Source organism: Stegostoma tigrinum, chromosome 41, assembly GCF_030684315.1.
Source record: "Stegostoma tigrinum isolate sSteTig4 chromosome 41, sSteTig4.hap1, whole genome shotgun sequence".
Lineage (NCBI taxonomy): Eukaryota > Metazoa > Chordata > Chondrichthyes > Orectolobiformes > Stegostomatidae > Stegostoma > Stegostoma tigrinum.
In genome coordinates this window covers 8783058-8807816 of record NC_081394.1, presented here as the reverse complement: position 1 = coordinate 8807816, position 24759 = coordinate 8783058, and the positions used below count along the sequence as shown (strand labels likewise).

The 24759-nt window shown below is 44.5% G+C and overlaps 1 protein-coding gene across 1 annotated transcript; it reads right to left on the bottom strand.

Moving 5' to 3' along the window:
* Nucleotides 1-1279: 1279 nt before the first annotated feature.
* LOC132206663 (uncharacterized) lies at nucleotides 1280-24392 on the bottom strand. The gene is made up of 8 exons (XM_059641231.1): nucleotides 24335-24392; nucleotides 15512-15580; nucleotides 12110-12276; nucleotides 9281-9391; nucleotides 8154-8270; nucleotides 6721-6858; nucleotides 4327-4476; nucleotides 1280-1359 (listed from the first exon to the last, which is right to left on the bottom strand). The coding sequence occupies exons 3-8, from the start codon at nucleotides 12156-12158 to the stop codon at nucleotides 1295-1297; spliced, it is 630 nt and encodes a 209-aa protein (XP_059497214.1). The 5' UTR covers nucleotides 12159-12276; nucleotides 15512-15580; nucleotides 24335-24392; the 3' UTR covers nucleotides 1280-1294.
* Between the last annotated feature and the right edge of the window lie 367 nt (nucleotides 24393-24759).

Here is a 24759-nt window from a genome sequence, read left to right as displayed (position 1 = left end):
GGATTACAGTGCAGACTGATACCAACAGCACCGGATCAATCCCCCTCATGGCTGTGCTGGTTCAGCCAGCTCTGCCTCCCAGCCTTCACCCACACATCGATGTGGAGTGGTGCTTCTCATTTCTGATTGTTTTCCCTCTGTGAAATATAGAGACAACTAAGGCCCCTTCAGGGGCTACTGCTCCTTCCTGATAGCCAACAAAACTCCAATGTCATATGGCATTGTGAGGGATAAAAAATAACATTGAGAAGAGCAAGTGAATAGATTATTGTAAACCATTTGAGTTAAGGTCAAGATTTCTCCAACTTCCGATCAACAGGATGACGTTAAGAGTTGATTCATGCTTTATTAAGAGAATGAAAGAACAAGTTTTTACAACAATGCAAAGTTCAGGCCAAGATTAATGGAGCAATCGTTGTAGATTTTTCAAATCAGCCTCTTCAGGTACAACAGGCGCAGGTGGGACTTGAAATTAGACCTCCTGGCATAGATCTCAGGACATTACTCCAGCTCAGTAAGGACACGAGTAATTTAATCAAACATTTCAGATGTGTTATGTCATATTTCTGGAACAGGTAGGACACAAACCCTGGTCTTCTGGGCCAGTGGTCTGAACATTACCAATGTGCCAGAAGACTACATGATGTTTACTCCACGCAGCGTGTGTGCAGTTAAGTTAGCAATGCACACTTATTTCCTTCTCAGTTTTTGATGTTCTAAAATCCTTTTCTCTCTGCCTCCTTTGCCTCATTCATTACTCCATTTTTGGTGTTTCTCCGTTCAATTCAGCACAAAAAAAAAATTCAAACATTCCCCATTCGGCTCGCAGTGCCCTGCTACTTTCCCTGAGGCTACCAATTTGAGTCATCTCTGGACATTTCACTGCACAGCTGAGGCACTTGTGTCCACTCCCTGGTGTATTCATGTGTCCCACACTCAGCTGGCCACTTACACAGTGATGCCACACAGCCGTTGTAGCTCTTTCTCACTCATTATGGGTTTACGTAGCTACAAGCAAGTCTGTAAGGCAAAAAATAACAATATTTCTGCAAGTTCTGCTGTACAGATCAATCCGCAGTCAAATACTGAATACAAATCATCACTCTTGTACACTCATTAACACACAAAGAAAGACTTTATTGCTGCATTAAGATAGTGACCCAGCCAAATTAAAGAGCTTGAAACCAATACACCTTTGCCTTGATCTTTCAAAGAATCTCGCTGCCCCACCCTCACTATGGTTACAGGCTGGAACAGACTCTACTCCAACACTGTCACCCTTCCAGTGTGATTTTCAATGCCAGTCAGTGTCATGGTGATGAGCCTCGGGTGAAAATTCTCCAATCTTCTTGATTGATTCTGTGTTCATGAATGTTGTAGGATTTTCAGTTGATTTACCAGTTTCAAGTGTGATTGACATCATTGTTGTCGAGGAATCGCAGAAGCAAATAATCACAGATGAGGGGAGAAAGAAAGAAAATAAATTAGTCTTTGTGATACCAGAGACAAGCTTCCTTTCCATTACAACTGAAAACACCAAGTGCTCCGGTCAATGCTTTATGTGACATGGAACTCAATTTATCGCCACAACGTACAGACTAGTTCTAAAGACTTGACATATTCTGCTGTGAAAATCAAGCGATGATCTAGTTCTGGTTTCAATTATCTCACATTCTTTCTTCGTCATTGTTCACAATGTGGAATCAGGCCATTCGGCTCAACAAGGCAACACTGCTCCTCCAAAAGGAATCCCATCTACACCCTCCCCAGTAAACCTACATTTCCTGCAGCTAATCCAACTACCCTGAACATCCCTGGACATGATGGGTAATTTAGCATGGCCAATCCACCAAACCTGCACACATTGGACTGTGGTAAGAGACCAGGTCACCCAGAAAACTCCTGTGCAGACACAGGGAGAATGTGCAAACTCCACATGGACAGAGCCCCGAGTCTGGAATCAAACTAATATCACTGCTACTGTCCAGCAGCAGGCTAACCACTGAGCCACCATGTCCTCTTGCTCAACGTCAGTTGACTCTGAGATTAGCATTAAATCATTCTACATTGCTGTTTGATGAATTGTGATGAATGTGCTTTCTTGGTGATTATGTACGATTGGCCTTTGAGACTGTAATAGAGCAGGGGAAGCAGTAAAATACAGTTTCTGATGAGGAAAGATCATAAGATTGAAAGGGAATTTCCAAGACATCTTTGAGAAGGCACGGCACGTTACGCTCTTCATAAGATAGGAGCCCACAGTGTGGTGGGCAGCATGTACCAAGGGAAGTCAATTGGTGAATTAATTGAACAGAGAGAGTTGGGATAAGGGGGAAATTTACAGGATGACAGGCAGTAGCAATTAGAATTCCACAGGGAACAGAGCTGGAGCCACAATTATTTACAAGATCTTTGAATAACTTGTGTGAGGCAAGTGAATGTCGGATAGCCACGTTTGTGATATTGCAAAAATAGATACAAAACTCTACTCAAGGAGACAGGTGGACAAAAACTTGGCAGATGGAATATGCAGCACGGTGGTTCAGTGGTGGGGCGGCACGTTGGCTCAGTGGTGGAGTGGCACGGAGGCTCCGTGGTGGGGCGGCACAGTGGCTCAGTGGTGGGGTGGCACGGAGGCTCAGTGGTGGGGCGGCACGGTGGCTCAGTGATTTGCACTGCAGCCTCACCGCACCAGGGACCCGGGTTCGATTCCCACCTCAGGCGACTGTGTGGAGTTTGCACATTCTCCCAGTGTCTGTGTGGGATTCCTCCAGGTGCTCCGGTTTCCTCCCACAGTCCAAAGATGTGCAGACTAGGTGAATTGGCCATGCTAGAATTGCCCGTAGTGTTCAGGGGTGTGTGGGTTATAGGGAAATGGGTCTGGGTGGGATGGTCTAAGCGGCAGTGTGAACTTGTTGGGCCAAAAGGCCTGTTTCCACACTGCAGGGAATCTAATCTAATGTGTGGAGATGTGAGCTAATGCTCTTTGGCAGGAAGAATAGAGAAACTAAATTTTATGTAAATGGTGAAAGGCAACAGAAAACGACAGAACAGATGATTTTGAGGGTTTTTGTGATCAGCAAAAACGTTTATGAATTGAGTTGTTATAATTCATACAGGAGCTTGGTTAGACTGCTCCGTGAGTAATGTGCGCAGTTCAAGGCTCTTTATCTGAGGAAGGGATTATTTTCAAAAAGGGAGTGCAACAATGGGTCACCAGACTTGTTTCCAGAATGATGGGAATCTCCCATGTGGAGAGATTGGGCAAAATTAACCAATAGTCTGTGGAATTTTGGAAAATGGATCCAACCTTGTTAGAGGGGAGGCGATGGGCTCAAGATACTATTGTTGGACCATTACTCCAAAGACCGAGGTAATGTTCTGGTGACTTAGTTTCAAATCTTGCCAAGGCGGATGGTGAAATTTGAATTCTAATTTTTTTGATAAGTGAAATTAAGAGTCCAATGATGAACAATAATACATTGCCGAGTGTCGGAAAAACACATCTGGCTCATTAATGTCCTTTCCAGAAGGAATCTATCTTTGCGTTGTTCTGAACTATGTGTGACTACTGACCATTGCCAATATGGCTGACTCTGAACTGACATCAGTGCAATTAGGAATAGCGATAACTGCTGGTCTCGCCAGCAATGCCCTCATCCCATGGATGGATAAAATAAATTGAAAGACTCATAGAACACAAAGGGGAACAGAGGGTCAATAAGTCTGAGATGCTTCCCATTTTGGCGAGTCTGGAGCCAGGGGCAAAATTAAGGGGAATGTTACTCAGGTCCAATGTGTGGAGAATCTTTTTTTTTGAACTCTGAGGATTGTGAAACTTGTGAATTGTCGAACAGACAGAGTTGTGGCATGTTTACGTCAGGCTGAAATTGATCAGTTTTGGATTGCCAGGTTGTACAAGGTGGTGAGAGGGAGTTGGGCAAAAAGCATTTTATGTTCAATCAGCCACGATCGCTTTACATTCTTGGGAATCTGCTGGGGTGGGGATGATGCGCAATGACCCATGAGCATTATCGCTGGATTAGTAACCCAGAAAATCAACGAATGTTCTGGCGGCCTGTGTTTGACAGTGGAATTTGAATTCCACAAAGCAAGATGTGGAATTAAAAACCTACTGATGACCATAAAGGCATTGGTCATTGTCATCAAAACCCATTTGAGTCACTAATGTCCTGATGATTGAGGCAGTGAATGACTTTGAAGAATATTCCGGATGCATCACGAGCCTGGCCTGAACAGCAATAGCAACTTAAAGGACACTAAATGGAGAGAAGGTAGTTTTGCACTTCTCTCTGTCACACTTACCATGTTGCAATGTAACATTGTTACACAGCGAGGATGAACAACAATGTGCAGACCCATCCAATTTTACAGGGAAAAAGCCAAAATCTGCGGGCCCCTGGCAGAGATTTTCAGTGGCACATGCTGCTGTGACAAAAGGAGATGGAATACTGTCTGTAACGGAAAGGGGGGAAATGCTTCATTTAGAGAGAAAGCAACGTGAAACAACTTCATTGTCCAGCAGCGAACATTCTTTAAGAAGAATGATGAACGGCTTGAATTTATAAACGGTAGATAAGTCAGATCTTAAAATGTGAGGCTGGATGAACACAGCAGGCCAAGCAGCATCTCAGGAGCACAAAAGCTGACGTTTCGGGCCTAGACCCTTCATCAGAGACGGGGATGGGGAGAGGGAACTGGAATAAATAGGGAGAGAGGGGGAGGCGGACCGAAGATGGAGAGTAAAGAAGATAGGTGGAGAGAGTATAGGTGGGGAGGTAGGGAGGGGATAGGTCAGTCCAGGGAAGACGGACAGGTCAAGGAGGTGGGATGAGGTTAGTAGGTAGATGGGGGTGCGGCTTGGGGAGGGAGGAAGGGATGGGTGAGAGGAAGAACCGGTTAGGGAGGCAGAGACAGGTTGGACTGGTTTTGGGATGCAGTGGGTGGGGGGAAGAGCTTGGCTGGTTGTGTGGTGCAGTGGGGGGAGGGGACGAACTGGGCTGGTTTAGGGATGCAGTAGGGGAAGGGGAGATTTTGAAACTGGAGAAGTCCACATTGATACCATTAGGCTGCAGGGTTCCCAGGCGGAATATGAGTTGCTGTTCCTGCAACCATCGGGTGGCATCATTGTGGCACGGCAGGAGGCCCATGATGGACATGTCATCTAGAGAATGGGATGGGGAGTGGAAATGGTTTGCGACTGGGAGGTGCAGTTGTTTGTTGCGAACTGAGCGGAGGTGTTCTGCAAAGCCGTCTCCAAGCCTCCGCTTTTTTTCCCCAATGTAGAGGAAGCCACACCGGGTACAGTGGATGCAGTATACCACATTGGCAGATGTGCAGGTGAACCTCTGCTTAATGTGGAATGTCATCTTGGGGCCTGGGATAGGGGTGAGGGAGGAGGTGTGGGGGCAAGTGTAGCATTTCCTGCGGTTGCAGGGGAAGGTGCCGGGTGTGGTGGGGTTGGAGGGCAGTGTGGAGCGAACAAGGGACTCACGGAGAGAGTGGTCTCTCCGGAAAGCAGACAGGGGTGGGGATGGAAAAATGTCTTGGGTGGTGGGGTCGGATTGTAAATGACGGAAGTGTCGGAGGATGATGCGTTGTATCCGGAGGTTGGTAGGGTGGTGTGTGAGGATGAGGGGGATCCTCTTTGGGCGGTTGTGGCGGGGGCAGGGTGTGAGGGATGTGTTGCGGGAAATGCGGGAGACGCGGTCGAGGGCGTTCTCGATCACTGTGGGGGGAAAGTTGCGGTCCTTGAAGAACTTGGACATCTGGGATGTGCGGGAGTGGAATGTCTTATCGTGGGAGCAGATGCGGCAGAGGCGGAGGAATTGGGAATAGGGGATGGAATTTTTGCAGGAGGGTGGGTGGGAGGAGGTGTATTCTAGGTAGCTGTGGGAGTCGGTGGGCTTGAAATGGACATCAGTTACCAGCTGGTTGCCTGAGAAGGAGACTGAGAGGCCCAGGAAGGTGAGGGATATGCTGGAGATGGCCCAGGTGAACTGAAGGTTGGGGTGGAAGGTGTTGGTGAAGTAGATACTGTCTCTGATGAAGCGCCCCGACCAGAAACGTCAACATTTCTGTTCCTCTGAGGCTGCCTAGCTGCTATGTTCCTCCAGCTCCACACTGTGTTGTCTCTGACTCCAGCATCTGCAGTACTGACTATCCTATCATATTTCTGTCAGTTGTTCACCTCAGAAAGAACAATGATGCCTCTGCCTAATCATTGTATTCTGAACCTACTTGCCCTCCTTTACACAGCTAGATCTCTCATAGTTATAATTTACTTAAAATGCATTATTTGGATTGGACAAATGGGGCCAAACTCCCATCTTTCTCCTGAATGCACACAACCTTTCTCAGATGAGAACAGATCCAAACTGGGCCTCTGGAAGGCACTGCAGGCCATCAGCAGCAGGACGATCGATCACAGTCACAATCTGTAATCTACAGTCTGTCATTAGCACTGACCAAGTGAATTCATCCAAGTTCAAAGAGAAAAGGAGGGAGAACATGCCAGGACCAAAACCGGACAAACCGAAAAACGATGAGGTGACAAAGCCTGGTGAAGTTACGACACAGCAATTGTAAATGTTAATTCCCTTTCTTTACCCCCAAAGAAAGTCGACTGGGCTCCATTTTTGGAGAACTAGGAATTTCATGGTAATGACAAGGGAAGGGAAAAGTCACACTTGTACAAACCCTTTGTTCCCGTTCCTGATGCAATCAGGCACCGAGTCTCACCACCAACACAATTCACCTCCTCGAGCTTTTGGCTGCATAATTCAAAGGACGATTCAAAGCAACCAAAACATGAAAGTCCATTTGGAGTGTCAGGTTCTGCAATGAAAGCCACACAAAAAGGGACATGAATTTGTAAATTGCTAGCCTACTAATCCCCCTGAATGTTCCCTCGATAAATATCCCTCCTTACACAAAAGGGTTCAAGCCCCAATTGCTCAATAGGCGTGTCATAACATCTCAGAAAAGGTTCATTGGTAAAAGCCCATAAATTCATTTGTTCAATACCAAGAAAACTGATCGGTAAATGGTCCGAGTCAGCAACTGGTGGAAAGTTCTTCCCAGTTTAGGGCAAAGTGACAAAAATCATGATGGGATATTGGGTGGATTGGGACAGAAATGGGGCACCCATCATCATCTCTATTCAGGGCTTTCCAATTCACCAGGAAGATCTCAAACATGATCTTATTAGGGTTGCTGAAGAGCAGAAAAAGTGACTGTTGAGACAAATAGCAGTCTGCGTTTACATCCCGTTCATGTATACATGGAAGACAGAGCAGTGAGGGAGCAACTTGGGCAGAAGGAGGGGTGATAGCAGAATTTCTGGGACATATGTAGCTGAGGCTTTTGAAAGGCAGTTTGACAGAATGCACTGCCTGGAAATGTGGCTGATCAATCGAGGCATTAAAGTCGTTGGATTGTTATTTGGACACAAATATCATGCAGGGATATTGAAGCGTAAGGTTGGTTGGTGAGGGGCGGTGGGATAAGCAGGATATTGTCGCTGGGTATTGGTGCACTTTTGAAGAGCAAGGACAGGCGCGATGGCCTGAATGGCAACCCTCAGCAACATGGCAATTCTGCAATTCTGACTGAAGGTGCTGTACTGGATGACACTTTTACACTTTCAAACCTAGGCAAGGTCAGTCGGATAGGAATGAGGATGGTTGATGGGACGTATTGACACTTCAGACTATTACAGATCAATGTTTGAATCGCAAAAACAACTGACATTGATGTAGCACCATCGATTTTGAGGAGGGGCCAGAGAAACTGTGTCGTTTAGATTCTTCACCCACAATACGAGGTGCACTCTAAAGATGGCTGGAAACATAGGGACAATGTAGGCATCGCATAATGATTTGAATTGTATTATATTATGTAATTATATAATATTATTACATTATATGTAACCCAAGCTACACATAGCAGATTTTATGCAGGTAAGTGGTGCGGACAGAGAGAGAGAGAGAGGGGGAATTTTGGGGAAGAGAACTTCAAAACTTGAAGACAAAACAGCTTGCCTCCTGAGCTTGGAGTGCCAAATACTGTCAATCCATCCATTAAGTTGGAGCTACAGGTTCAGATGAGTTGATCATGTACTAGAACCTGACCTGCTTCAAGGTGTTCATTGTTGATCCTCGAGAAAGAAGCAATGCCACTGTTCAGGGACACATTTTCCTTCGCGTTCAAGTCACAAAGATTTTCACGCTCACAGACTGTTTTCCCTTCTGCAATCAAGCACACAAATGGAGATATAAAATTGACAAATTGTCCTGTTTTCTGAAAAGCATTTCTTCCCTCCATCTATGTACGGCTGTATCCCCAGCTCAATCCTAAGTTTCATCTTCCTTTCTCGCCCCCTTATCTGAATCAGAACTTAGCAATTGATGAGGGCCATTGCATCGAGTTCGGCCATCCAATGGGATCTGGCCTGACCCCATACACCTGCCTTTAGCCCATAACCCTTAATATCATTGTTTGACAAAAGGTTCTCCATCTCAGATTTAAATTGAACAACTGATCTCGCACCAACTGCCCTTTGAGGAAGAGAGTTCCAAACATCTGCCACCCTTTGTGTGTAGAAGTGCTTCCAACATCTCACCTGAATACTCCGGGCAGTATTTTAAGGCTATCGCCTCATGTTTAAGAATATGCAACCCCTTGAAGTAGTTCACTTATTTCAAACCTGAATTTTTCTGTTAATATATTGAAGCCTTTGAACAGATCACCCCGTAACCTTCTAAGTTCTCGATAAAACAGTTCCAATGTGTATAATTTCTCCTCCTAAACCAAGGCAATTGTCCGGTTCTCTGGTTTCAATCCTTACGTGGCAGATGGCCAAATTTGAACTCAATTGAAAAAGAAATTCTGAAAGCAAGAGTCTAACAATGAACCCATTGCAGGGAAAATCCTATCTTGGCTCACCAGTGTCCTTCAGGGAACGTAAATGCAATCCTTTCCTGGTGTGGCCCGACATTTCACTTCAAACTGACAACAATGTGGTTGAATCTTAACTGCCTGCAGGTCAGTAAAGATGCACAAAAAGTGCTGACACAGCCACATCCTATGAATGAACAAAAGACCCTCTGAGGCTTTTATGGGAGAAGGGAAAACATGGGGAAGTCAGCATTTATGCCGAACTGCTTTGCTCCTGACTCCGCTCATCTGGAATGCAAATATGAGAAGAGACAAAAGGCAATGAAATAACATCAGAAACGGAAGTTAGAAGCTGTGTTACCGAGAGTTGTTTTTGTTGAAACGGTCCAACATTGTTCGCGATTTTCTTCGCTCACAACACTTTGAGACCCACAACGTCCCATGATGCATTCCAAAGAGTCCACTGAGCATGCTGAAGGAAGCAAAGCAAAAGAGAAATGCAGTCACTGTCTGAAATTCACTGTGGAATGCCTCTCCTTTCTTGGGGTCAAGACTTTTGGGGCAGATGCTGGACAAATGACCAAAGATGTGAAATTTCTGAATAATTCGAAACATGGGAATCTCTCGCGATTCTCGACTTCCAGTCGTGATTTCACCCCATTCCCTCCACCCTTTGGGATTTGAACAAATGCTGTTTCTTCCCCTCCAAGATGATGAAGGTGGGAACCATTGCAATCTGTAAGAAGTATTTCGGTGATCAATTGAGATGCTGTAACATACGAGGCTCAGGACCAAGTGCTGGGAAATGGGATTAGGGTAAAGAAAGGAGGTGTGTGGTTGGGGTTGGTAGGTGGGATGGGGATAGTTGAGTGTAAGAAGGGAGTGGTGGGGGTGAGTCAGTGAGGTTGGAGGTGCAGATGGGTGGGACAGAAGATGAACAGGTTGTGTCAGGTCAAGGCGACCGGATTTAGAGTAAGGGTTAGCCATGGTATGAGGCTGGGGCTGGCAGAGATTTTGCAATTCGTAAAGGACCCATTAACGACGTCTGCCTGTAGACTCCCAAGGCAGAATGTGAATTGCTGCTCCTCCAGTATGCAGCTTTGCTTAAGATTCGAGCTGCCCTCTCCCTCTCCATTTTTGAAGAAGGGTTCCAACTGAAACCTCAACCTCCCTGCTTTTCTGATGCTGCCTGTCCTGCTCTGTTCCTCCAGCTTCAAGCTGTGTTATCTCAGCCTCCAGCATGTGCAGTCGTTGCTATCTCAGGGATTGGGATACAGGAGCTTGATGACCAGCATGGACTCCATGGGTCAAATTGCCTCTTTCTATTCTGTAAAACCCCATGACTATGACAGTATAACTATGGAGACCTACCCGAACCAACTGCCCACTTCCCCACTTACTTCACCCACCAAGCCATTCGCACATTTAAACTGTACTGAAAGGAAATGTGTTCACTGACTCCACTCAGCTTCACATCTGGTCTGCCTTGCACATTTCTCACTTCTCAGAAAGGCACAGATGAAATCATAAAATCACAGGACTGTGACGGTGCGTAAGGAGTCCACACGGGCCAACATGCCTGGGCAGGTTCTGCTAGCGATTGTCAAACCTCCTGTCCCTCATCCCCACATCCCTGCACACCATTTTCATGGAAAGATAGATCAGCATCAAATGAGCATATATCTCCTAAATTGGAGCAGACTGGTGATCTGACCCATGGCTGCAAGTCCTCAGAAGAGACAGGCAGAACCCCACTCAACATCCTGAGGAGTTTCCAACTGCATTGTTCCATCAGCAGTGGCCCTGTTTCCAACAGCCAGAGATCTCAAAATCTATCCCTCTGACTCCATGTCGCTTGACTTGGTTTTACTTCACAAAACTAAGTTATGGAACGTCTGACTCCAAATTTCAGGTGCACTTAGAATCACCCACCAAATGTATGAATCTCTAGATTTTATTGGAAAATTCAGCATGGCCAATCAACTAAACGGCACATCTTTGCACTGCAGGAGGAAATGAGAGCACCTGGAGGAAACCTATGCAGACACAGGAGAATATGCAAACCCCACAGAGGCAGTCGCCTGAGGCTAGTATTGGACACATGTCCCTGGTGGTGTAAGGCAACAGTGTGAACCCCTGAGCCACCGTGCTGACACTTTTTCTTTTCAACAGCCAAAAGCTTTTTTTTTCTTGAGAATCCTTCTATAGAATCCCTTTGGAACTTTTTAATTGAAGCAAAAGACATTTGGGCTGGGACGGATTCTTGATGTTTAGCATTGCTGATTCACAAACACCAGGGTCCTGAGTTTGATTCCAGACTGCTGTGACTATCTGTGTGCAGTTTGAACGTTCTCCCCGTGCCTACATGAGTTTTTCGTGGGTGTTTGGTTTATTCTGTACACCATGGTAAATTGTTCATCGTGGCTTGGATGTGCAGGCTAGGCAGATCGACCATGTTAAATACGGGAATGGGATACGGGCTAAGTCTGGGAGGAATCCATATCTAATTCGATTGGTCAACACTAAGCGAAGCACAGTTCAGTCAAACACTGTCGTTGAAATGCAAAAACAGAACGTAGAACCTGGAATAACTTAACTCTACGGGAAATATTCAGAATCATTCATTCAGTAGCTAGTACTAATTAACTGTTCCAATTTACTGAACATAACCTGAGCAGAAAGGCAGAGTCAGAAAACACATTGTCTCATGCCATTCTCCTATCCAGAAGGAAAGAATATCAAAAGGCAATTCTAAGAGAAATCTCAGAGAGAGAGAGTGTAGCAGACAGGAGAGTTTCACTGCAGCCTAATCCTGCTAAAAACCCAACCGGTAGGAATTCTGGATCTGTGAGGGTTTGACTACACCCACTCAGTCTGCTTTTATTGTTTCAACTTTAAAAGTAAGCTCCCAGGCTTAACAAGGTGTTTTTGTCCTTGTTGACAACTCGTTACCGATCTCACAATCTCTCTCTAAAAGGAAACCTCTCAAAGCCACAACATCGTAACACTTTCTATCAGTTTGTTGCCGTGGACTGGTTATTAAACTGTTTCCAGGAAGAGAGTGGAGTTGCAGCCCCCATTTAGTCTGTGAATAATTATCTGTTGTATACTTCGGTGTTATTGGGATGACTGATGATTGAGCTCAGCATCAGAGAAATCTCAAGAGCAAGTAAAAACAGGACAGACTTACCTTTGGCAATGCATATGTAGACAATAGCGAAAGCAAGAAACAGCTTCATTGTTGAGCTTTGACGTTGAACACCCAAGTCAGTCACTTCTGTCTCTGTTAATGAGCTGCTGCTGTCTTCCTGATCACAGCTCTCCACTCCTCGGTGCAGATCCTCACCCAGTGTCCGCCTTATATTGAAACAGAACCGTGACATGTGATGTGACAAACAACTCGAACAATCTCATCATTCCTGTCAAATTACATGTGAACGAAATCATATGATTAGTCAAACTTCTGGAAAATTCACCTGTGGTAACAGTCAATGGAATTTGACAGGGTGGATGCTGTTTTATTGGAGGGATTTGAGAGAAGGTTATCTGGATTGATTCCAGAGACGAAGGGTTTGTCTTCTGAGGTGATGTTGAGCAGTTTCGGTCTTACTCAGTGGAGTTTGGACCGACGAGGAGCAATTTAATTGAAGAATTTAAGATGCAAAAGGAGATGGACAAAGTAGATGTAGAACAGGTATTTCCCCTTGTGAGCCAGTCTAGAATGAGAGGCTCTCATTTTAGGATAAGTGGTAGCAGATTTAAAACAGAGATGAGGATGAATTACTTCTCTCAAAGAGTTGTGACTCTGTGGCATTCACCACCGAGAGTGCAGTGGATGCCGGACACTGAATAAGTTTAAGGAGCAGGCAGACGTGTTTGTAATTAGTCACGGGTTAAAGGGCTTTGAAGATCAGCAGTGGTTTTGAGGCCAAGATGACATCAGCCATGATCGTATTGAATTGAGAAGCAGTTGAGAGGGGCTGAATTGCCCCCTTCTGCTTCTCGATCCCACGTCATGAAATCCATTGAGAAAACATAACACTCACCTGGACGAAGGAGAAACACATTTCAATCACACTGCCCACTGGAGACTTTCGGAAGAGACTTTAAAGCACACTCATAACGAATTCAGATGCGGTACGAGGCTGGGTGGGGTTGAAATATAACGTTTGTAATCAGGAGAGTAGTAATAAACTGAAGGAGATTTTATTTGGTAAAGAGAGGGAGCAGAAATGAGAGACGACAATCTTTCCCATCTTAAATGGCATTGGGAGAGAGCATCAGTTTTGGATTCGTCTGTCCAAGAATTTAAATGGCACAGCAGATTTGATGGGCTGAATGGCCTATTTATACAGCGATACCTATTGATCTCAAGGCACTGAATGATGCAGAATAGATAAGAAATGTGGAACTGGACTGGATGATATTTCTCATGAGAGCTCTGAGAAAGCAGCAGTGTTGTTCAAGTCCATGAAGTGAACTTAAGTCCTAACAATGTGTGAGACACAGTGAGGTGTTTGACTGTGTGGGATCCCAAGGAGTCCGGGGAGTGAGCAACAGCCTAGAGTCAGTGCAGGTAGATGCTCAATGTGAAGAGAGAAGCACAATTGTACTGATCGAGGTGTCAAAGTGGTGAGAAGGGATGCGGGATGTGATTGTGTGAAATCACAATTTTTCGAGGAGCAGAACAGTCGGATTTGATTAATTAACAGCTGTGATGGTACTCTGGCTTTAAGAGGTTCATATTACCCTGGCTTTTCTTTGAAGAGAGGTTTTGAGCCGGAAGCACCGAGCTGTCACTGCGGAACTGTGAGAGTAAACAGTTTGTGAGGCCTTGGATTCTGTTGGATATGGCTGAAAGCTGTTCCTGCAGATAGAGTTACATGTGAGACAATCCTTTTTCTGAATTTGTGTTTTTCCAGTGGTATGTTTATGGGATATTACAATGGTGGAACATTTACCATTTAGTTGCCAACTAATTTATTACACTGTTCAGTTTTCCATTACATTCGCAGCGAAGCCAATTCTTCATTCATTCTTTTGTTGATTTTTAACTGCAGTCTCTGAATAAAGTAAGTTTTGTGTCAAATCTGGTCATTAGACCAGGTGAATTGCATCTGGACTGCAGCACCTTACACTGACATTTCAAGTCAGAGAATGTTTGGGTCTAGACTTCCTTTTTAACTATGTTGAGGGAATCTGGCCTGGTCCATAACATAGCACAAAATGAGGCCAGACTGTAACTTGTGAGGAGCAAGCAAGGAGGCTTCAAGATGTTTCACGCAAGTTGAGTGTGTGTTCAAATATATGTTAGAATTTAATTGTGAAGCTGTGCTCTTTGGTGTGAAAAGCAGAGAGGAAGAGTGTGATTGAAATGGTGAGACATTGTGAAGCATGGGTGTACAAAGAGGGGTATGGCGTCCTTGTACAATCAGTCAATTACAGTACACATGCAGGGGCTGCAAACAACGAGGAAGTCATGTTGAATACTGACCTCATTGCAAGAGAATTTGAGATGAATTAAGGAAAGACTCCATGCCATGAAAGAGGGCCGATGTGAGAGCACAAGGAGAGCATTGTGGGCTGTCTCTCTACCTGAGAAGGGTTGTAATTGTCACCGAGGGAGTTCACAAGGCTGATAACCAAGATGGCTGGACTGCCATATCTGAAGAGAGGTTGGTATTAGATTAGATTCCGGACAGCGTGGAAACAGGCCCTTCAGCCCAACAAGTCCACACCTCCCCTTGGAGCATCCGACCCTGACCCACCCCTGTATAACCCACACACTCCTGAACACTACAGGCAATTTAGCGTGGCCAATCCACCGAGCTTACACATCTTTGGACTGTGTGCGGAAACCAGAGCTCCCGAAGGAAACCCACGCAGAACACAGGGAGAATGTGCAAACTCCACACAGACAGTCGCCCGAGGCCGGAATCGAACCGGGGTCCCTGGCACTGTGAGGCTGCAATGCTAACCACGGAGACACCATGCCGCCCTTCACCTGGATCAATCTGTATTCATTAGAGTGGAACTTGAAGATGTTGCTGCATCCATGTACCTGCTTGGCTTGTTCTTCTAGATGCAAGTGGTCATGGGTTTTGAAGGTGCTGTCTCATGTTCTTTGGTGAATTTCTGCAGTGCATCTTGTAGATGGAACACAATGCTGCTCCTGAGTGTCAATGGTGAAGGCAGTGGATGAGAGCGAATGTGACCCCCATCAAACAGGCTGTGTTTTCGTGGATGGCATCGAGCTTCTTAAGTCTTGTTGGAGCCGCACGCATGCAGGCAAGTGCGGAGTGTTCCATCACACTCCTGTATTGTCCTTGTGGATGGCGGACAGGCGTTGGAGAGTCAGGATGTGAGTTCGTCGCAGCAAAATTCCTCGGCTCTGACCTGCTGTGTGCGTGCCTCCTCTGTTCCCTGTTTACCTCAGGCCTCTGCTTTAACAGGAATGCCAACGAATAATTCATAAACAATTTACAATTATCAACCAATTCACAATGTGCCTCACTGAGCTGCCCTGAGAGAGACTGATGGGGACTTGTAGCACAGTTCCACTTTGACGTTTAAAGAGTAGATGGAGTTTTACCTTTAGTTTAAAAGAGTTGGCAGGAGTTTCGCTCTGTCTCTGACTCCATTCTGGCACATTCCTGGGCACCTTTGGTGAAGGGGAGAAAAAGCATCAATTAAGATTCATCAGCAGAGGCAGTTTTACACTGTATCTGAGACAGTGCTGTCAATGTCCAGGAAGTATTTGTCAGGAGCAGTGTTGAAGTAGATTTATTTTCAGCTTTACAGAATAGAGGAGGCCCCACTCTGGACGTAACTCCCTGTAGTACCTGTCGTGAGAGTGATTGATGAGGACAGTGTAGACAAACATTCGCCCTCTATCTCAACCTGTGTTGGACCTGTTCTGGAACTGTTTGCTGCTGACAGTCCAGAAAGAGCTTTACGCTTTATCTCACCTGATGCTATACTTATTCTGTGAGTGTCTGAGCAGTACAGAGTGGAGGAATCTTTCATCTATCTCGAGCCCCATGCTGTGCCTCTCCTTGAAATCTTTGATATGGTCAGTGTAGAGGTAGCTTTCCATTCAGCTCAAAAGGGCAGAGGGAGTATTACCCTGTGTGCAAACCCACGCTGCCCCTGTCCAAGGATGTGTTTGAAGAATGCACTTTGGAGGGAAATGTACATTCTGTTGAAAAGTGTAGAGGGAGCTGTACTTTGTATCTAACCCACTGTTATGCCTGTCCTGGAAGTGTTTCATGGGGACAGTGTCAAGGGAACTGTAATTTCAGTTTACAAGAGCTGAGGGAACTTTCTCCCGTATCTAAACATGTGTTGTCCTTGACCTGAGAGTGTTTCATGGAAGCACCATCATCGGAGCTTTACTTTCAAATTACTTTCAGTTTGAAAGAGCAGAGGGATATATATATTCTGTATCTAACACTGTGCTGTCCTCACCCTCGGAGTGTTTGACGACAACAGTGGAGAGTTCTCTCCACTTCCAAACCAAAATTGTCATGAATGGTTTACTCTCACCCAGTGCTTAGTGTTTGATGGGAAGTATGACAAGCGATGCAAATGACACATCTAAATCTCTGCTGTATGTGTGCTGGGAGTGATTGATGAGGGAACGTTCATGGGGCCTTTACGCTAACACATAACCGTGTGGTCTCCCTGTCGTCGGTGTGTTTGATGCCAACAGCTGAGAGGGAGATTAACCATATTTGCAATACAAAATCTCTTTATTCATACAAGACCCTAAACTACTAGTATGATTTGTTGGTTTGTAAATAATTGCAACACCCGAAGCCCTGTGCTGTTTCTTCAACGTATCCAAACCAATTTAACGCATTGTTCTTCAAATCTGATATCATCCTTATCAATGAACTGAGCCCATCTTGTACTGTCAGCATGTCTTCAACTCCTCTATTCTTCAAAAATGTTGACTGTCCTGGAAGTTTCAGTTCCACTCCTGATAAGCATGCAGCCATGTTCATGTGATGCCAATTGGATCATAACTGCCTACAGCCATTTACAATCACAGAAGCATAGAGCTTTTCAACATGAAAACAAACCCTTCAGTCCTACTCATCCATGCCGAACAGATATCTTAAATTAATCTAAACCCTTCCCGTTCATGTACCCATCCAGATGCCTAAAAAAATGTTGCATTTGTGCCAGCCTCCACCACTTCTTCTGGCAGCCAATTCTGTACACGCAGCATGTTCTGAGTGAAAATGTTTCACCTTATTTGCCTTTTAAACCATTCCTCTCACATGTTGATCCCTTGCCCTCCAGTTTTGAACTCAGAATCTCGCTCAGTACCACAGCATCTCTTGTCTCTTCCCCTAACCATTGATTCTCCTATCACTATCACTCTCCTAATTCCCCCCTTTCCTTCTGAGTCACAGAGCCATGCTCACTGCCAGAGACCTGGTAGCCAAGGCTTCCCCGATAGGTCTTACCCCGCAACCACACTTCATAGAAAATGGCAGAGCCAGCCTGAGGAAGCAGATTGCTGACTCCTGCCCTCATTTTCAGTTTCTACACATTGAACCATGAAAACAATTACGAATCGAAAAGTCAATTGTTCCCACCATCGAAGAGATATCAACCCACTCATTAAATGCCTTTTAATACGCCCACTTGTTTTGGAATATTTTCAACAAAGAACAAAACACATTCGGCACTCCTGAAATGACTGCTTCAGGAGTGTGATGGTTGGCAAATCAAGCAGCACCCACGCCTGGGTTTGTTTTGCTCATCTTTACCACAGAATAAGTGTCAGATTGTGTGACCTATACAACAGGGGGCAACTTGTGAAAGTGACGAGGGGCACAGAGATGCAGTTTGGACGCTGTCACCGAATTCACTGCTGGAACGGAGAACCTGCCAGCTTGGGACAAGTCACTTTCTGTATTTCCCCTTCACGGTCGAAAGTCCATTCACTGACCAGCGGGCGATCTGCTCTGTTCTGCCGCTCGGTAACCTGCCTCCTTTTCTTTCTCTGTTGAGCAAGAACACGGTTATCAGGTTCTGGTGCATCTGACATCCGCCCTTTTTTTCTCGATTGTGGCCCAAGCTTCATGTGAACACAGCGAAGTCACCGACTTGATGTCACTCCCTCACCAGAGGCGTGATGACCCTCAGGTGAAGCATGCAACTGCTCGATCGTCTCCCTAATGAGAGATCAGCCCTTTGGCTCTCTGGGACAGAGATAATCTTTCACTGACTGTTACTGAGCACAGTTTCCCAATGTGTCTGACAGCCTAGAAACGGTAAATAACAAAAATAAAGCTGATTTCTCTCTTTCACATGACCCCCGCCTTGTTTCTCTCTTCCAAACACGCACTTATTGTCCCAAAGTGTCCCACTAACTGCAAGTGGAAGCTGTTCTCCTGCTTGCAGGCAGCCCTGCTAATGTTCAAGACATATTTTGCTTCTTCGGCACAGCCGATTGATAAATGCATGAAATGCCTGGCAGATTTTTCGCGTTTTACTTCCATCAAATTTAGACATTCAGTCGTACTATTTGTCAACAAAGTTCTTTTGCTCATGGACAATGCGCTGGAGTAATTTTTGAATACTCTGTCTATCTCTCCCAGACCACCACGAGCTCACGTTGCATAAGAATTTATGAACTGATGTGTGTCTTAATTTACTTTCTGGATGATATATGCCAAAGAATCCTTTACGTGATGGTCTTGTTTTGCTGCAGCAGCATCTCTGCCTCTGAACCAGGAGACTTGTGTATAAATCCTATCTCCTCCAGAAGTGTGTAATAATATTCCTGAACAAGGCGATTAGAGAATATTTACAATCCTTAACACAAAATGTTGACCTCTCTCTCTGTCTATCACACGTATCTCAAGGGCAGAATTTTGTTGAATGAAGGAATGTGCAAACAGGAATAAAAACACAAAGTGCTGGAAAATCTCAGCAGCTCTGGCAATAGGGGAATATGGCAATTAGGAGCGGGATTTGGAAATTCAGCCGTTTGAGCCCACACTGCCATTTACCATGATCATGGCTGATCTTACCCTGATCTCAACTCCACTCTCATACCTGCTCCCCATAGCCTGTTATCCTGCTTTTCATCAGAAACATCTCTGTTCCTTTCCAGAATCTCTCGATCGATTCAGTCTCCAGTGCACTCTGGGGCAGTGAGCTGCACAGATTCACAAGCCTCTCAGGGAAGTGGTTTCTCCTTGTCTCAATCAGCAGAATTCTGGACACCAACATTGCATTAGGATCAAAACCTGGACACACCCAGAGACAGACGCTGTTGTTTGGAATCGTCGATAATCTGCACCATTAATCGGGCAATAGCCATGTGGGCTTTAGGCTTAACTTGCTTCCTTGAGGAGTCTCATTTTAGCTGCGAAATACAATTCCACTCAAATCATTGTTGCAGCGTTAGACTGTGAGTTCTTAAAAAGTAGCCAAATGAAAAGCAATATAGTAATTTACCCACATTAATTGCTTTAATCGTGTCACAGAATCTTATCTCTAAATTCTGCACCCATTTTTTAAGAAGGATTATTTGGCACCTTTGAGGCAATTTTTGACAGGATGTCAACGGAGGCTGTGGTCCAATGGTAATCACTGGATTTGTAATCCAGTTTGTATACCCAATGTTAATGATCGGCAGCTGTGAGTTCAAATCCCACCATGACAATGAGTGAAATTAAACTTCAGTAATCATCTGGCAATTCATTAGAAATATAGACTTTCATTTTTATTTTTTTAAATAATCTGCCTCGACCGATTCCTCAGGCAACTTGTTCCACGATCGCACCAGCGTCTGTGTGAAAAACCTGCCCCTCAGGTCCCTTTTAAATCTTTGCCCTCTCACTTTAAATCCATGTCCTGTAGTTTTGGACTCCTCTGCCCTGGTGAAAATATTTTGGCTATTCACCTTATCACTGCATCCCATGGTTTAAAAACATTTAGATATTCATCCATTGGCCTTCTGCACTCGGCCAAGTTATGCTTCATGCCTTCATAATTAAACATGTTAAAATTTAACACCCTGCTTCAGGTTCAAATACATCAGTTTAAAAATTTACAAAATTGTGGCCATTCATAGAGAAAATTTCTTCATACAACTTGATTTTCAATTAGTTCCTTTTCATTCCATAATGCTAGATCTGTTATAGCTTGTTATAGCTTGTCCTCTCTCTAACTCCTCACTATGTTCGTCATCCCTAACCTCATTCTTCACAGCTTCAGAGCTCAGCTGGTTTACATACTCAATGTGCAGATTGAAATCACTCATGATCACTGCATTGCTAATGCTACACGGTTCTCCCATCTCCAGATTTATACTAGGCACCACACTACCAGTATTGTTTTGTGGCTTTTAAATTGCTTCAACATCTGATTCTTCGTGCTGTTTCTTAGATCTATCCAAACAAATACAGTTCATTGTTCTTCCATTCTGATATCATTCTTATCAAGGCACTGAACCCATCTTGTATTATCAGCACTTTTCCCTGTTCTGTATCCATCCAAAATATCAAATATCCTGGAAGGTTCAGTCCCCAATCCTGGTCACCACGCAGTCATGTTTTTGTAATGCCAATTACAACATAACTGCTTATATTTACACTCAAGAATCATCGGGTTTTTCAGCATGAAAACAAACCTTTCAGCCCAACGCATCCATGCTGACCAGATATCCTAAATTAATCGAAACCCTTCCTGTTCATTAACCCACACAGATGCCTATCAAATACCAGCCCCCAGCAGTTCCTCTGGGAGCTCATTCCCGACATGCACTACCGTCTGTATGCAAAAATTACCCCTTTCTTCCATTTTAAACCTTTCCCCAGTCACCTTGAACCATTGCCTTCTAGTTTTGAACTCCCCCACACTGGGAAAAGTAACCAAAAGTAGAAGTTGCTGCAAAAGCTCAGCAGGTCTGGCAGCATCTGTGAAGGGAACAAAATGGATTCGAAGTTTTCAGTCTGATGTCACTTGTGCAAACCTGGGGAAAACACCTTGGCATTTCAGCCTGTCCATGCCCCTTATAATTTTACAAACTTTTATAAAGTCGCTAGTCATCTTCCAACACTCGAGCAAAAATAGCCCCAGACTATTCAGCCTCTAGCAAGTTTTGAGAAGATTTGTAGCTCAGGTTGAGGTTCTGGATGTGAGTTTGCTCGCTGAGCTGGAAGGTTCGCTTTCAGACGTTTTGTCACCATTCTAGGTAACGCCATCAGTGAGCCTCCGACGAAGCACTGGTGTTATATCCCGCTTTCCATTTATCTGGTTAGGTTTCCTTGGGTTGGTGATGTCATTACCTGTTCTTTTTCTCAGGGGATGGTAGATTGGCACCAAATCAATGTGTTTGTTGATGGAGTTCCGGTTGGAATGCCATGCTTCCAGGAATTCTCATGTGTGTCTCTGTTTGGCTTGTCCTAGGATGGATGTGTTGTCCCAATCAAAGTGGTGTCCTTCCTCATCTGTATGTAAGGATACGAGTGATAGTGGGTCATGTCGTTTTGTGGCTAGTTGATGTTCATGTATCCTGGTGGCTAGCTTTCTGCCAGTTTGTCCAATGTAGTGTCTGTCACAGTTCTTGCAAGGTATTTTGTAGATGACGTTCATTTTATTTGTGGTCTGTATAGGGTCTTTTAAGTTCATTAGCTGCTGTTTTAGTGTGTTGGTGGGTTTGTGGGCTACCCTGATTCTAAGAGGTCCGAGTAGTCTGGCAGTCATTGTGGAAATGTCTTTGATGTAGGGGAGAATGGTTATGATTTCTGAGCCCGTTTTGTCTGTTTGTTTGACTGCCAGACTACTCGGACCTCTTGGAATCATGGTAGCCCACAAACCCACCAACACACTAAAACAGCAGCTCATGAACTTAAAAGACCGTATACAGACAACAAATGAAACGAACGTCATCTACAAAATACCTTGCAAGAACTGTGACAAACACTACATTGGACAAACTGGCAGAAAGCTAGCCACCAGGATACATGAACATCAACTAGCCACAAAACGACATGATCCAATATCACTCGTATCCTTACATACAGATGAGGAAGGACACCACTTTGATTGGGCCAACACATCCATCCTAGGACAAGCCAAACAGAGACACACATGAGAATTCCTAGAAGCATGGCATTCCAACCGGAACTCCATCAACAAACTCATTGATTTGGAGCCAATCTACCATCCTCTGAGATGTATTCAGCCTCTGCGTGTAGCTCAAACACTCCAAGCCTGGCAACATCCTTCTAGACCTTTTCTGAACCTTTTCAAGTTTTACAACATTCTCCCTGGAGCAGGGAGATCAGAGTTGAATGCAATATTCCAAAAGTGGCCTCGCCAATAGCCTGTAAAGCTGCAAAATGACAATTCAACTCCCAGAGTCAACATACTGATCAATAAAAGCTGGAATACCAAATACATTCTTCTCTATCCCGTCTACCTGCAACTCCACTTTCAAGGAACTGTGAACATGCACTCCAAGATTTCTTGGCTCAACAACATTCCCCAGTACCTTACCATTGAGTGTGTGAGTCCTGCCCTGAATTACCTTTCAAAAATGCAGCACCTCACATCTATCTAAATTAAAGTCCATCTGCCACATCTCAACCCTTCGGATTAAGGACCTCCTAAACTCTGAGGTAACCTTCCTCACTGTCGACTACACCTCCATCTTTGGCGTCTTCTGCAACCTTACCAACCATACCTTGTATGCTCACTTCCAAATAATTGATGTAAATGAAATAAAGCAGTAGACACAGAGCCAATCCTTGTGACACACTGCCAGTCACGGGCCTCCAGTCTGAAATGCAACCCTCCAGCAACATTCTATGGCTCTTACTTTCCAGCCAACTCAGGATCAAAATAGCTCCTTCTCCCTATATTCCACGTGATTTAAACTTCCTAACTACCCCAACATGAGGAACCTTGTTGAATGCTTTACTGAAATCCATGTAGATCACATCCAAAGCTCTGCCTCCATCTGGTGCCCTTGGGTTTTGTTGTGAACGCTATGTGTATGCATGAAGAGTGACCTTAACATGGTTTTTTTGCCATCATTCCCCATTCAGAGGACACTCAATGGTAGACATTCCCCTTCTAAGCTTTTGGTCTCCCTCATAACTTTTCTACTCCCTGTTCCGAACTTAGTTCCATTCCAATTTTGTTGACTTCTTGAATTCCCTTGAGAAGCTGGTTGTTTAACCTTCCTCTTAATGTTACCGTATTCATCATAAATCATTAATTTCTTTTTAGCATACAAGTTTGATACGTATTGTACACACAGCCTACTTTGGAACAATCCAGCAATTGTGATGGTTACGGAATATTTTCATTTCTCTGTGTTGTGAATCCTGCGATACCAATGCTGAATTAATTTATTTTACTCTCACTGTTTCATAAGATAGCTCACTGATGCTACTTATGAGCAAAATATACTCAACAATGTGGTCTGAAGTGAGTCCACGCTCACGAAAACCTCATCCTCACTCGCTCAAAACAAGATCACGACAGCAAAAGTGCGCGGTTTCTCTGCAGAATGTTGATAATGTGCACGCCAGAATAATTATTCATTCTGATAATCTCCTCACATCTCCCACATACTTCAACTTTTGGCAGTTTAATGGTGAAGATTTATGACTGAGAATAATTGCTCTCTGCAGCTAATATGTACGTAGGCTGTATTTTGAACATCCTAACATTAGGGAAAATTGGAGTTTTGAAACTGTCAGGTATTCGGATAATAGAACATGCCAGTTTATGACTGAATGAAACACCGTACAAAGGAGGCCATTGGGTCCAGTGAGCCTGCTTCTCGTGTCCCAATGAGAATATGTTTATTATAAGTAGAATGTATAACAGATTGCCTGTAACAACAGGAGACAGTGCACCTAAAGTTTAATTCAACGCTGCGACTGTGCAAGTGAACGCTTGATAAAAGTCTGAAAAGTCATCTTTTCAAAATCACTTCATGGGCTTTTCAGTTTGTAACATTGCTGATTGGTGTCTCATGGAAGTGTGAAAATGGCCAAATAAGAGCCTCACGATTGATCAACACTTTCTCCTTGGAAATGCTGAGCCCTCTTAGTCGCCACATCGTCAACAAGTGTGATGTGATATTCACTATCAAACAATTGTACCACAGGTGAAAAAGGATAGGACTGTGAGATTTGTGGCAAATGCAAGACACCTGCAGGGAAGTGCTGACCGAGAGATATTGTTGCTAGGCTATTAATCAGAAAAAAACAGGTAACATGCTGGCATCTTGAATTCAAATCCCACTGAAGCAAATGGTGTAATGTGAATTCAAATAAATAAAATCTGGTTCCAATTATCTCATGATGTTTATTGAAAAATGCCTTTGGGTTCATTCAAGCCCTTTTTAGGGAAGAAAATCTGCGGGCCTTACCTAGTCTGGCCTCGATGTGACTCCAGTCCCCCAGCAAAGTGTTTGACTCCAAACTGCCTTCTGCACAATTATGGATGAATAATAAATGCCTCTTCACGCCCACAGAAATAACTCCACGAGGGGTGGTATCCTGTCACCAAGTAACCATTTATGTACACATGGTGTTGTCGGTAAAATATTACCAAGCACGATTCCGCAGTGATTCAGGCACAGTTTTATTAACAAAAGCTTTTGGGAGAATCAGGGACCTCAAAGGGGCCTCACCTTCTCAGTTATTACAAACAGTTTGAAAGGTTATATGCATCTGTTGTGTGCACCAACCTCCCCCCTCAAGTCGTGCACACAGTTCGTTCACCTGTTCCCGGTGCCTGGCGAAGTGGGTGATAGCTAGCACTTCCATTGTTATCGGGACGGGATTTGTTTCA

Excerpts from the sequence above, each read along its gene's own strand:
- LOC132206663 (XM_059641231.1), bottom strand. The coding sequence starts at position 12,158 with ATGAAGCTGTTTCTTGCTTTCGCTATTGTCTACATATGCATTGCCAAA. Across the intron at positions 9,392-12,109 it reads CTACATATGCATTGCCAAAG|CATGCTCAGTGGACTCTTTG; the intron begins GTAAGTCTGTCC and ends TGCTTCCTTCAG. Across the intron at positions 1,360-4,326 it reads CAATGTTACATTGCAACATG|AATCAATCAAGAAGATTGGA; the intron begins GTAAGTGTGACA and ends TCATGAACACAG.